The 14,403-nt window shown below is 47.6% G+C and overlaps 1 protein-coding gene across 6 annotated transcripts in view; it reads left to right on the top strand.

Moving 5' to 3' along the window:
• The window catches only part of ESYT2 (extended synaptotagmin 2), an 85,272-nt gene that overhangs the window by 61,283 nt on the left and 9,586 nt on the right, over positions 1-14,403 (top strand). For 3 of the 6 annotated variants that reach the window (XM_069587262.1, XM_069587264.1, XM_069587266.1), the window contains exons 10-16: positions 462-544; positions 1,975-2,023; positions 3,061-3,150; positions 3,549-3,644; positions 8,328-8,390; positions 11,967-12,041; positions 12,838-12,924. In XM_069587262.1, the coding sequence (XP_069443363.1) occupies positions 462-544; positions 1,975-2,023; positions 3,061-3,150; positions 3,549-3,644; positions 8,328-8,390; positions 11,967-12,041; positions 12,838-12,924 (543 nt within the window). The remainder of the gene's footprint in view (positions 1-461; positions 545-1,974; positions 2,024-3,060; positions 3,151-3,548; positions 3,645-8,327; positions 8,391-11,966; positions 12,042-12,837; positions 12,925-14,403) is intronic. The other 3 variants (XM_069587263.1, XM_069587265.1, XM_069587267.1) reach the window with 1 other exon arrangement.

The following is a 14,403-nucleotide window of genomic DNA, read 5'->3' as shown; positions in this document are numbered from 1 at the left end:
GGATCTGGCCTTTGGGCTCAGCACTGTAACCAGTGCCTTTTGGGTGTCGTGGGGCCGTATTTAGTGCACTTGGCCAAGATGCCTCCAGAGAATGCCTCTCAGAGGAAACTGCTGTATCCCAGGGCATGCGGCTTGGAAAGAACGGGAAGGGGGTACAGTTTTCACCCCACCAGCTTCTGGTCCTCCCTGCCAGTCTGTTGCCGGACCTCCCAACTTCTGAGTGGTGGTGAGGGCCCAGCCCTGACCAGGGCTGCTGCAGGAGGGGAGAGAGGTCCGCACCTGTAGCCCCGATAACTGGGAGCAAGCACAGCGCCATGTGCGAGGGGAGTTCCTAGGGGCTCCTGCCATCAACCGTGTCTCGGGTCCGATTGTGGGGCCTGGGTGCGGAGCAGCTGCTGGCGCCGATGTCAGCTGCGGTTACGCTTGTAAGGGTGAGACAGCTGTGCACCGGTACCTTCCAGGCTCTGGTCTATGAACATCCCGGACAGGAACTGGAGATCGAGCTCTTTGACGAAGACCCAGACAAGGACGACTTTCTCGGAAGGTAAGTCCTCGGTGACCAGGGGTGTGGACTCTTCCTCTTTGATAGTCACTCTTAAACTTGGAACATCAGAGCAGGTTTATTACATGTTACATGTGTGTTAAAATGGCTTTTTGATGCCAGGTTTGTTTCACCTTAGACCTCTTAAAACATGTTTAGTTCCTAAAACAAGTTTTACGTATAAGTAAGAAAAGGAAAGCTAAGTTAAACAAAACCTGAAATTCACTTTCTTGGGTGTGCTGCCCCATTTAAGTGCTCAGCCACCAACTGCGGCCCCGCACGCAGCCCAGCTCCCCAGCCTTGCACCCAGCAGGCCGCTGGGCTCCGGGCTCTAGAAACAGGTTTGTGAACTTCTGATTTGTTATTGGCCTATGGGGGGGATAGATGGTAATTTACATTGTGCCTATATATTGGAAAAATACTGAGTTGTTTACTTAAACTAAACATGTACAGCTGAAAAAATATGAACTATCAAAAAATATACTTTAGCCTAATCTATAACTACATAGATTATATAGTTATATATGCGTATAACTGAATTTCTTGTGGCAAAAAAGATGGAAGGGTAAATGACACTGAACAGGTCTGGTTTCATCCAGGGTGGCCTGTGTGTTAGGCTGTGACCTCAGAATTCATTTGCGAGACCCTTTATCGAAGAACAACCAAAAGGGTGTAAGCAAGGCAACGAGCAGATGAGGCTTGCAGAAAGCCTCTGTTAGATTCCGGCGTCAGCGGCTGAGACGGGGGCTGGCTGGGCCCCGGGCGTCTGTAATGGAGCAGGGGACGCGGGCCGTGCGGGGCAGTGCGCAGGGACAGAGGAGGGGCTGCGGAGGACAGGCGTGCGATTGTCCTGCCCTGCTCGTCTCTGGCTCCGGGCTGCCTCACGCTTCCCAGCAGAGCAGGACTATTGAGGGAAGTGGGACGGGCTGTTGGGGTCGTTCCAGGCACGAGGCAGAGGCCTTCGTGGCCCTGGTGGCGCCGGTCGGAGCTGAGGAAGCAGGCTAGAAAGGCGGTCAGCGCCTGATGCAGCGCGCCGCGGCGGAGCCCGGTCCGCGGCTGGTGTCGCTCAGACAGGGCACGTCCCGCCCACCCCGGTCGAATGCCCCCGTCCCGCATATCTGGGCTCCCCTGTACGCCCGCCCGCCCGCCCCGCGGCTCCCCTGTACACACGCCCTTATGCCGGGGGCGCCTCCAGATCACTGTCTGTGGGGAGGACCAGTGTTCCCAGCCCTGACCTCAGCCGTGCCGCGTTGCGTGCTCCCTGCTCACTTCACACCCGGGTGGAATCTTGCAGGATGGAGCTTGTTTCTTGATAAACTTTAGCATTCTGTTGCTTTTCTGGAGTACTTTTTCATAGAGTAATGCTTAAGTTAATTTCAGTTTTCAGAAGTGGTTTTCTGTGTTCTAAAGTTGTTGTATTGTTATTTCTATAGTCTTATGATTGATCTCATTGAAGTTGAAAAGGAGCGCCTTTTAGATGAAGTAAGTTTCCTTTGAGTATTGTTCTGTTTCATGAGTGTTGATGGCGAGTACCCACTGCCACCATCCCCGGCGGTCTGACAACTTAACAGCCGCTCACAGACGTTGAGAACTTAGGCCTTCCAGTACCAGCGAAGTGAAAATAAATCAGCACCTGCCAGAAACACAAAATCCCCAAGGGTCCAAACACACGCCCACTTTGTGTCAGGCAGGCATGGTCTGCTTCAGAGTCAGGGCAGAGTCTGGTAAGAGCTCCCAAGAATCGGGCATTAAAAGGTGGTTGGGAGGCATAGCAGAGCGGCACAGTGCAGTTGATGAGACATTGTCCCAGGAAAGACCCCCACAAACGCATCATGAACTGCCAGCCGCAGACACTGCTTCAAGCAAGGTGCTGCTATCAGCATAAAAAGGATAAAAAGGCAAGTTTGTGATGGCTGCTAAAAGATGGGTAAGGTTTGGATAAGTAAGGCACAGTTAAGCAAGTCCCTGTGAGCGCCGCGCTCAGCCACACACAGCACACCCTGGACAGGCGTCTGCAGCGGCCCTGCTGCGTGCCGTGTGCTGCATGGGTCCTCCCAGACACGCCCTGCACTCGGGCGTCTCGCCTAACGCCGAGGGTTTGAGCACCGTCCTCAGTTAACAGCTTGGTGGCTTTTAAGCTGAAACAAGTGTAAACTGATTATTGTTACATAGTCATGAGGAAAAGCACACTTGTTAGCATGTCTGATACTGGAACTCAGTGCTTGGGATCAATGTTATATTTTTTCTTGGCCCCTAAATTCTATGGATGTCCATATGTAGAATCCTGGTAGTGCTGGGTGGTACGAGAGGACATTTGAGTCCTTGCATGTCAGACAGGGATGGCATTGGGAGTCAGTGCGTTAACACACAGAGCGGCCCCTGCTGTCAGCTTCTGGGGCCAGCCGCTCGTTCTCAGGCCTGGAGCTAAAAGTGGCAGGACTTCTGGGTTTGTAGAGACTGCTCATCTCGCGTGTCTGGTCCAGGAGGGCTTTGGCTGACCACTCTCACTTTCTCCGCAGTGGTTCACCCTGGACGAGGTGCCCAGAGGCAAGCTGCACTTGAAGCTGGAGTGGCTCACGCTCATGCCTGACGCGTCGAACCTTGAGCAGGTGCTGGAGGGGCCCCCGGCAGCCCGCAGTCCTGGCCCTAAGATTAGTGCCGGAAACTGCTGCTGCTCACTCACAAACTCGGAGCAGTAACCTGACTCTCGTGCTGTGCGTCGCCGTGGTGGTGTCGGCGCAGATTAGAGCCAGCGGGGGTTTGCAGGCGTCCACAGGCTCTGGGAGGCCTTGGGTCTCCTGCTCGGGTGCCCTTCGGGGGCTTGGGGAGCCTCAGGTCGCCTGAGCATGGTGATCTGAGCGGAGTCTCGTCGTGTTCATTCTCTGTGCTGCGTATATGGGATGCTTATTTTTCCATCTTCCTTGTTTTCTTGAGCAGTGTAGGCACAATTAGATAGAAACAGGAAGCTTGGAAACCCAGCTGCTGAGGCTTTTCCCTTCCGCTGTAGGTGCTGACAGACATCAGAGCTGACAAAGACCAAGCCGATGACGGGCTGTCCTCCTCGCTGCTCATCTTGTACCTGGACTCGGCCCGGAACCTTCCGGTAGGTGCTGGCTTCTGGCAGCGGCTCCTGCTGGGTTTAGCCATGTGCTCTGTGCGCGTTACTGTGCTTTCCCTTCCCTGCAGCCCAGGAGAGCAGCGGTGGAGAGGGGTACAGCTGCACTCCCTTCATGAATGTAGTGTTACTTTCCATCTTCCTGGCTTACCCAGGGTGGTCAGAAGTCACTGACGTGTTTTAGTACACAGGAAAAGAATGCAGTTAGTAGTTAGGAAGGAAAATACCCTGTGGGAAAGTGCTGATTACTGAAATTCATGCCTGAAGATGAAAATCGAATCCCTTTGGCATCCCCCCGGCTGTGGCACAGCGGGGTGAGGGGCCACATGGAGGCAGGGATGCCCTGCGCACGGCTTCTAGCCCCGAGCACGCTCCGTGGAGGACAGTTTCACAGATGGTGCCAGCGCTTGGAGAGGAGGAGGCGAGCGAGCCAGCCCTGCTGTGGCGCTGCCTCCACGCTGAGGGCACTGGCTTGTCATCAGAGTTCACCGCTGCAACAGCATGTTTTAGAGCCCGTCTGCCTGTTCAACAGATGGCCTGTCTGCTCCATTCCATCGTGCTGGAGGCCAGCTTTGTTAAAGACTGCTGTCTCCAGAGGCAGGGCGTTTCCTCCTGAGACGGCCTGGTAGTCGGTGCCCAGTCACCTGAGGGCCCCGTGTGTGCCCCCTGCGTGCATCCTTGTTGCGGGTGCGTGCCTAGGCGTCCCTCCTGACCGTGGTCACCCCGCCCTGTCCCTTTACCTCATGAAACGCACACCCTAATTCTGTTCAGCACTTCTCCAGGGTTTAAATGGTACATTATTTAGCTTTGCTCAAAAGCAGACTTGATGTATTTCGTGCATCTCTGTTTTATTTAAATTTTTAACAATTAAAATCTGATTGATCATCTGTTTTTTTCATTTTGCAAAGATGTTAACTGTGTTTATAAATGTGTATAATTGTACCCTTTCTTTCAGTGAAGGTTTAACCTTTCTGCAGAATTACTTGTACGGTAGAACTTTTTGTTTTCAAACACAGTTTAAGTTTTGAAGTCTTTTATAGTGCCTGATGGGACTGAGTTTGCTGTATGTTTTAGAATAGAGGGAAGGAGTGGCCAAGGGGCTTCTCTTGAGAACTGTGTGTTTTGTCACATTAAATTAAAACGGAATGGTGTCACGTAAGCGAGAGACAGAAAGGAACGTGAATGTATCAGCCTGCTGTTGGAAGGCCACTCTGTGCATGAAGTGTGCTCTGGCCATCAGAGGCAGAGGTCTTGAGCAGCCCCACCCGTGGGCCTGCTGGGACGGGGGTGTGCGGCGCCCCCGCGTCTCCGTGCGGCTCTCTGACTCTGCCTGTTGCATCCTGGGTTTAGTGCTTCTGTGCCTCCATTGACCACAACCCACCATTCTTTGCTTTCTCCTCCCATTTCCACTTTCCCAAGAGTATCTACGAGGGAAACTTTGGGTGTGGCTACTTAAAAGAGAGGCGAGCGTCGGGACTAGTGTTTTGTGAAAATACTGCCTCAGTCTATAGAGCACTATTTGTGAGTTCTCAGTGTTCTTCCTTCTTGTGTTTGGTGGAGGCTGCTAGAATGTGGACTGGGGATTAGTGCCGTCTGCTCGGTGCCGGAATGACACGCATGCCTTTCCGTCTTGCATGCTTTCCGTTCCTGTGAGTGCTGCTCTCGTGCTTGTCTTGTGAAACGTAACTCTGCTTTAACTAACACTGGTGACTGCACCTGATACCAAGGTGGACCAGCCCGATGAGCCATGGAGGAGCCTTGGGCTCTGACGCTGCTCCTGGCCCTGAAAATTATTATTTTTTAAAATCATCTGAGGAAACAGTGAAGCTGTAATGATTAAAATGGATTTTCTTATGGTTCATCTCAATGTGAGATGTAAATATTTCTTTGCAAGCTTTCAGAAATCTTCCTTAAATCTCCTTTCTCCTCCTGACCAGACACAAGGGGTATCAGACCTTGGCTTTCCGTAAAGGCCCCGAGGCCCCGGGAACAGTGGTGAGACAGACGCTCACTGCTGCCTGAAGATGCGCCTTCTCCCCCGTGTGCGCGGAGCTCCTGGGGGAAGGAGCGTATGTTGCCTTTACGATTTGCTGCTTTTAAGGAGCTCCCAGAATTCCCGGGTTGGGTAGCTGAGCATTCTGGCCTTTGTCTGGGAAGTGGTTTCACCCCTGTGTCTCCTGAGTCTGTGCTCGAGCCTAGGCTCCTGGCACTGTTCTGGTCCTTTTAGCAGAGTTAGTCTCCCTTGCTTCGGGCTCAGAGAAAGCCGATGGCTTAGTCCTTAGTCTAGAAACTAATTATTGATTTAACTCAATAGCTAGTGAGATTCTTAAAGTTCATTTGTTTCATTTTTATTTTAGCATGCATACTCAATTTATTCTTATTTTTTAAAAAAGGGGCGGGGAGCAGCATTTTGCCCCATTTAATGGATGGAGACAGTCAAGCCAAACGAGGGCGGGTGGGCTGCTGCCCCCTCCTGTTGGGGGGTCAGGAGGCGGCGGTTGTGCCTCTAGCTGCTGCTTCCGGTCGCTCCCAGGAGTGTCCCAGTGGGGCCTGTGCTGGAAGCTGCTGCCCTGCCAGCCGAGCTGGCTGCATAGCTGCTGTTTTCTGTAGCTGCTCCTTTTATAGGAAATGCTTCTGACCTTGTGTCGGAATTTTTTAATTGCTTTGTTATATTTAGCTAAGGTGTTGATTTATCCAAACTAACTTTCCTCCTGAGTTATCAAAACCACATACTCTGCGTGATGATTCAAATATATAGGTGTCACCAAAAAGTCCTGCAAAATGAATCTGGATAGATTGATCACTTCCCCCCTCTGGTTTTCAGTATGTTGTAGATCTGTCCCTTTGTCAGCTATCCCCAATGGCTGAGCCTGTTGCTATTTCCAGCGGAGGTTTTGGGTGGCTGCCAGCCCCACACTCTGGTACCTTCTGCTGCTCAAAACACTCCTCCTGTTCAGCCCCATGAGTGTGCTTTCACCCCTGGTCCCGTCTGGAAACCTCAGCACACAGACCTTGCTCCCAAGCTGGAAAGGGCCTCTTTATCCTGTGGCCTCAGCACTTGGACCTCCTCCTCTGGCCAGAGGAACAAGAGGGTGTTTTCTGACCCACAAAGGCCTCCGTGACCACATGCATCTCCCGAGCACTTTCCAAGGGCTCTGCGTGCAGAGCTCATTGCGTCTCAGGCCAGCGGGATCCCTTCTTCGATGAGGTGCTGAGATTAGAGACCAGGGTTGCCTCTAGGAAGCCGCAGAGCCAGGATGCTCTGAACTCAGCCGTGTAACCCAGAGCCCAGTTCTCCACCCTCCTGTCTAGTCCATCCTCGTATAAAGTGAACTTGTCACCGCTTCACTCAGGCTGTGAGTCCATAGTGCTGTCTATGGAGTCCGTCTGGGAGGAGTGCTGTTTGCACTGATGCCCACTCCACCTGCAGAGATGCTGGCTGTGTGACGTGGAGCCCTTGGCGAGGTGCTCCTACGCACTCTGTCAAAGGTAATTTCAGCTCGCGCTTGGGAACAGCGCAGGTGACTATTGGCGGTGAGTCGCCCCAGTGCCGGCAGTGATGTCCAGAGGCTTCACGCTGGGCCCCCACCGAGCTCTGTCTCGCCCCAGGCCTGGGCAGCCTCCCATGCCCTCACATGGCTCCTCTTGCTCACTTAGCCCACACCAGAGCCTCTCTCCTTGCATCACGTCAGCTGGTGCACGCTGGAGTAACACGCATGCAGTAAGGTCATGTCTGTAGAGAGGGAGCTAGCTGCAGGATGGGTTCTCGATGTCTGCACTCAGCTCTCCTCAGCCTCAGGGCTGCAGTTCCCAGCCCGGCCCAGCCCCACCCCAAGGGGATCTGCTGGACCCACTGTTCCAGGGTGCTTCATAAAGAATAACACTCTATTTGAAGTTAATTCCAACTCAGGTGATAAAATCTCTCATCTTAAATGTTAATCCTCTAAGGCTCTTGCAGAGCAACTCCAGCTTGCCTTTTTGAGGGCAATGAAGTGATGAGTTTAAACCAATGAAGGCAGGACGTGAAGCCCGTGATAATGATAGTAACAGAACAGCACACCTTTAAAGCGAGGGGAGCCTCTGAGATGGTCTGATCCGCTTCTGTGTTGCTCGCTTGTAGAGGGGACGAGGCAGATCAGGTCCCATCTTTGCTGTGGTGTTTTTTTCATGAGAAGATAAAATTCAGAAGGAAGAAAGGTACCATTTGCTCTTCCAGGATATGATTGGCTGGAGAGCAGTTGGGGCGTCTCTGGCCCATTGATTTGTACTTTAGATGAAACCTTCAGCTTAATTATGGTTGAAACGTTACGATTTTTTTCAAGGGACAAATCCTAGGGTTTGTTCGAGCTAAGGAGAGCAAACAGAACCCTTTTCCTCAGGTGTCATTTTTGGATTTTTCAAATCCCAAAGACGAGAGGGGTGGGAGTAAAAGAACAGTGATGTAGAGGCTGATCTGTTTTAATGTTTACAGATTAAAGGTTTAGTCTAAGAAAATCTTGGACATAAAGATACTTTTACAGCTAATATTTACTGTTTCTTTGTGTAATTCTTTGTGGGTTTTGTTTAAAAAAATTTTTGTTCTCATAAGTTTTCATGTCATTAACCTTAACATAAACTCCTCATTGCATGTTTATTAACCCTTGGTATATTCATTTTCTTCTGACTTGAAAGAGTAACCCATTAGAATTTAACCCTGATGTCTTGAAGAAGGCTGCAATTCAGAAAGCTTTAAAGGTAAACTAATAGTTTTCCCTTCGAAAGTTGATGAAAACATATTGAAAGAGATGATGCTTTAACCCATATAGGTTTATTGACAGATTCTTCACAAAGTAATAGAGTAATAATTACTTGTTTGGTTGAAGAGAGGCTACTTTTATTGTTAAAGAATTTAGTAGTTAGAAGAATTTAAATCAACTTTGATGATAAATTTGTAAGATATCAATGTGGTCAATTAGACTTTTGTCCTGTTGGCCTTAGGCAGCAGTGTCTAAGATGCTTTTAAATCATCTGTACTTTAATTGGATTTGAGTTTGTGAAAATGGTAAGATGGAAGTTCTGTTTAAAATCGTAACCGATTTTAGACTATGATTAGAATGTGTGCCCAGTGCACTGTGGCTTCCCATTAAAAAATCGCCTCTTCCAATATGCCACACCAGGGCCGTCTCTGGGTCGGTGGCCTCGGGCTTTTGGTGCTGCTCGCTGGGTGGCAGATCTTTCAAGAAGCTGTAAATCTCATTGAATGAGGTTTATTGAAAACTAAGCTCCACTTCTTAAAACGACATGCACATGTATTTTCTTGCTAAATTAAAAATGTTTTACTATTTTTTTCTGATTTCTTTGAGGCCTTATTTTAAGCTTAAATATTTAGGGGAATGCGGGAGGAGTTCAGTGTAGTTCTTTTAATTCTATGCAAAGGAATCGACGGTGGGTTTTGATCAGTTTCATCCAGAAGAATAAGTTAAACTTCAAAAGAGGAAGACTAGCATTCTGCGTTGATACAGGATTTAGAAAGCCCTTAGCACACTCCACTGAGGAGGGGAGGTGGATCTCCTTTGGAGTAGTAGTTGGTTAGTGGGGCATTTCCTCACCAGAACGCTGGGAAGGAACATCTCCACAGCCTTGGCTCACCGCTTCTTTGGTAAGGGAAGATTATTGACCTGCAGAGCGTGATGGCTAGAATGAAGGCTCTCCAGGTAGACTAGACTTGCAGGGCTTGAACCCCTGCACAGCCAGCCGCTCGTCAGTGGGCCCTGCAGTAGGCAGCAGAGGCCTCCCTGCTTTGCTCCTCGGAGCGGAGCGGAGCTGACGTTCTCACCCCTGTGGGAGTGCCGAGTTTGTTAACTGAGATTGTGCATTTAAAGTGCCCAGTGTCGCTAGCAGAACCCGTATATTTTTAATTGCTATTGTGTTACCTTATTTAAGCCTAACAACTCGGTTCTGGAAATGGTTTTACGCCCATGAAAACTGAGGTTCAAATAAATGAAATACATGTAGATCTTAGTAATCAAGTAGAGAAAAGCTAAGATTTAGATTTAAGATAGTCTGACTTTAAAAACTCCTGTTTTCACTATACCCTGTGTGTCTGTCTGGTGCTGAAGCATTTTGAATATTGCGTCCTGATATAAGACTTAGTCACTGATGTAACCTTTTTTCATAGCATCCAGAATATCATCCATTTCAGGACAGTCAGCCCTCGGTATCTGCGGATTTTGTATCCACAAGTTCAATCTAGGATCGAAAATACCCTGGAAAAATCTACAGAAAGCTCCAAATAGCAGCATTTACATTGTGTTTACAGCTATTTACATAGCATTTACACACTTTATTAGGTATTGCATATAATCTGGAGACGACGTAAATTATACAGAGGATAATACTAGGTCATTTCATAAGTGAAATCTGAGCATCTTTGGATTTGGCATCCTGACGGGGTCTTGGAACCAAGCCCCAGCAGATACCGAGGGATGACTCAACACCGTTATTCTGTATGTGACTGAGAAAGAACCCAGGGGCTTCCTTCCTGGCCCAGTGGTAAAAGCCAACTTGCCAACACAGGAGACTGCAGTTTGATTCCCTGGGTCAGGAAGATCCCCTGGAGAAGGAAATGGCAACCCATTCCAGTATTCGTGCCTGGAAAATCCCATGGGCAGAGGAGCCTGGCAGGCTACAGTCCATGGGGTTACAAATGAGTCGGACACAACTTGGTAACTAAATAACAACAACAACAAAGAAAGAAAATAAGGTGCCAGTTAAGGTTTGATAGCATTTATCTTACACTTACTGAAAGAAGTTTTAGACTTAGGATAAACATTTTTTAGGATGCCATTCACACACACACACATAAAAGGAAGATATAAGCAAAATAAATTGGGGAAGGCAGTGATAGCTGCCACTCTGCTATAGATCTGCCCCAAAGCAGGCACTTAAAGTCATCCATTGTAAGTTTCATTTTGTTTTCAGACATGTTAGAGTGTTTAGACGAGGGGCCGGGGGAATGTATTTAAGTTGATAAGCTACAGTAAATAGGGACGAATGGCTACTTTTTCAGAGACTAATTAAGTGTGTAAAGTTAGCTTCAGTATCAAAGACACAAAAGTAGCAGTAGCGTAAGTGAGACAGGAGTGTATTTCCCTTGGATGCCACCGAATGCTGACTTGTGGCTTGTGGTGCTCCATGCCTCCAGCCAAAAGGGGCACACAGCAAAGGCAAGACCCCGAGACCTCTATGGGGCCACGCCTCCCCCAGGGAGATTCAGAAACAGTATCCCTGTCCCACAGGATGTGTGCTCAGCTACGGCCCCAGGGCTCTCACATTAAGGGAAGGAGGAGTGGATTTAGGGGAGATCAGTATTCTCCCGAAGTAGTCTGTAGCCTTGGTTTTTTTTTTAACAGTGTTTATTTCATTTTGCAGAATTAATTCACATCAGAAAGCTGAACCAGAAACTAGATTATCACAGTAGGTTCGGGCTAGTAATATTTTATTCTAATAATCATAAATTTCACATCTGTCATTGCTGCAGTGTTGAGGATTGACTCTAAAATTACTTAACTTAAAAACACTTTGTGACTTTCTTCTAATTTCCACTAACACAAATATTTAACTGCATCGTCTTGTGGGGCTAAGTTACAAATAAACCTCATATGTTGCATTTTACCGTGTTCTCTTCTGTCAGCTGTCTGTACTAAAGTATGCTTCTTACCATTTTAGCTTATTCCTGAATGTTTCTCATTGCATTTGTATCCGCTTAAATGCAATTCAGATTGATGTCTGTTCTTCCAGTCAAAATTACTTAGCAGCTGGTAAGCAAGATTTGAAGATTGCTACATGTTCAAGCAGAAGATACTAAATTAAAAATGTAGAAACATGCCTCTGACACGTTAGTGTTTTTAAGATTCCAACCAAAAAGCCTGTTCTGAACCGCAGGCTCTCACACCTGTCCTTCCTGTGCTTCTCCTTCCATTTGTCTCACTTGGTTCAGTTCGTTACCTGAGTTTTCAGAGCTGGAATTAACGTGAAAGGTTTTCAGAAGATTCCACTTTTCCAGGGTTGCTTGCTTTCAACGTAAAATACCTTAACGTTTTAAAATTGTTTGCAAATACAAGTTTCATTGCTTTATGTAGATACAGTTATGGCTTTGGGGGGTGCTTAGCAATGAATTGTTTTCCACTTAAATCGTGTCTAGACACTCCCTGTAGCTGAAGTATCAGAAGTAAATAGAAATGACTGTTAATATAAGCAGTAATTCCATCTTTAGTAATCCCTATTTTAAGACATGCTTATTGATTTTATCTATTTTCTCTTTTCGGATAGTCTGGGAAGAAGGTAAACAGCAACCCAAACCCTCTCGTCCAAATGTCCGTTGGTCACACGGCCCAGGAGAGCAAGGTAAGGCGGTGACGCTCTGACTGCCCCTGCGACCTTCCTGCCACAGGCTCCGTTGAGGAGGGGAGGGTGCAGGTATTGAGACTGTTGGCTTCCATGTCTTTGTTTTGTATTCTCAAATCAATCATTTGATAATCAGTTACTTAATTTGGAATAAAATATATTCACTTAAAAATAACATGAAAAAGACATGAATTTGTTAATTATGTTTTTGCTTGATTTCATGGGTAGATGACATGGGACAAACTTCTCAGTTTCCTTTGAATGCACTACTAATATTTTGTTTAAAAGACAACGGTGTACTTAAAATTCAAGAAATGAGAATTGAATAGAAGACATTGCTGTTGCTATAACATGTGCTACCTTCGGGAAACATTTTGGGAATTCCTCCCTTTTTTTGGCTGCTAACCATTAATTTAAGAAACTTCCTGACAAGCAGCACTCCACAGGCCAGGGGAGTGGGGGCTGTCCATGCAGATGACGCGCTGTGGCGGGGCCGGGACCTGGGCTGGGAGCTGCTGGCGGTCATCCCCCTGACACACGGCAGCTTGCATAGTTGATGCCTAGCAGCACAGCCCAGCTGGAGAAGGGGTAGGCGACCCACTCCAGTGTTCTTGCCTGAAGAATCCCCAAGGACTGAGGAGCCTGGCAGGCTACAGTCCATGGGGTCGCAAAGAGTCAGACATGGCTAAGCACAGCACAGCCCAGAAAACAGGTGTCATCTCAGCTTCCATACACGGTGCTGGCTGCACTTGTCCACAGAAGACATCCTAGAGCTGATTCAGGATATTTATTTCAGATTCGGTACAAAACCAACGAACCTGTGTGGGAGGAAAATTTCACCTTCTTCATTCACAATCCCAAGCGCCAGGAGCTCGAAGTGGAGGTAATTTATTCGCATGTTTACATAGATGTGTTTATATCCCCACGTCACACAGCACGCAGAGAACTGCCACCACGGACCCACCAGACGTGTCCCTGCTGCGCGTGTGAGCAGCAGGGCGGGAGGGGTTTTCAGTCTTCACCTTCTGGCTGATTGTTCCTGGTGTCTAGAGCTGCAGCTGGCGTTTGCATGTTGACGGCGCTATCAGCCTTGCTGCGCGGGCGCCCCGGGCGCTGCTGCATGCTGCCTGCTCCCAGTCAGGCACCTCCCTTCCTCCCTTGCCTCACTGCCCGCCCGGCCTCGGCCCGAGTGGACACCTCTGCCTCCTTCAGGTCCTGAGGCACAGCTTGGATATCTCCCTGTTGCTAAGTCTGATGTTGGAGGAAGTTTCTTTCTACTTCTGCTGGTTTGCTATAGGTTTTTGTCATGAGTGGATGTTGAATATTGTCAAAGACTTTTCTATGATGTTTGAGATGATCATGTGGTTTTTCCTTTTGAAGTTCGTAAACATGGTGAAATGCAGTACTGATTTTCAAATCTTAAATTTTATAAACCTCTATTGATTTTCAAGATTTAACATTAGAAAGCCTTGCAAGCAAACCTTTTTGGGGGAATAACCCCGCTTACTTGTGATGTAGTATCCTTTTTACATACTCAATTTAATTTGCTAAAATTGTATTAAGAATTTTTGCATCATAAATAAGAATAAAGGTGTGTGGTGCAACGCAGAGAAACAGAGCCATTATTTTGTGATGACTTTAAATGGAGTCTAGTCTGTAAAATTATTCAATCACGTTCGTACACCTAAAACTAATGTTACAAACTGTACTTCAATTTAAGAAAAAGAATAAGATGGGATAATAATTTTAAAAGATAATTTTTGCACTGCATCCCAGGGATTGAACCTGTCTCCTGCATTCCAGGCAGGTTCTTTACCTACTGAGCCACCTGGGAAGCCCACTCACAAAATAATTGATAGTAACTGGACCTTGAATTTACAACAATAACTTTTCAAGTTCTGTAAACTTAGTTATTTCATTCTAAAATGCTTTTGTGTTTACAGTTTAAAAAGTAAGCAATGAGGCTTTTAGGTTTTCATGTGTAGTTAGCTCATTTGGTCGTTTTTGTGTAGCCTATGAAACCATCAAAGTTCTCACTCTTTCTGTTTAAACGGTCTGCAGCGTGACAGTCTAACAGGAATAGCTCCTGTTGTAGAGGTGAAGCTGAAAGTTATTATTCAGCAGCCAGATATTGCCACACCTTTAAAGCAGGTACTGTGGATTCTGAATAGAAAGCGTAAAAGAAACTTAGAAATGTGTCTTCTCCATAAGTAAGTGTCCACGTTTACCCAGCAGAGACTTGGCATAGCACTAGGAAGATGTGTCGTCACCATTCCCACAGGACTTAAGACGCTTCTCTCTGAGCTCCGGGTCTGCATGGACTGCTGCCTCCGGCTCAGGGCTCTTGCAGCAGATTCTTTGG

The sequence above is a fragment of the Ovis canadensis genome, chromosome 4 (genome assembly GCF_042477335.2).
Source record: "Ovis canadensis isolate MfBH-ARS-UI-01 breed Bighorn chromosome 4, ARS-UI_OviCan_v2, whole genome shotgun sequence".
In the NCBI taxonomy this organism is placed as follows: domain Eukaryota; kingdom Metazoa; phylum Chordata; class Mammalia; order Artiodactyla; family Bovidae; genus Ovis; species Ovis canadensis.
This window is presented reverse-complemented; position numbering and strand designations above follow the sequence as displayed.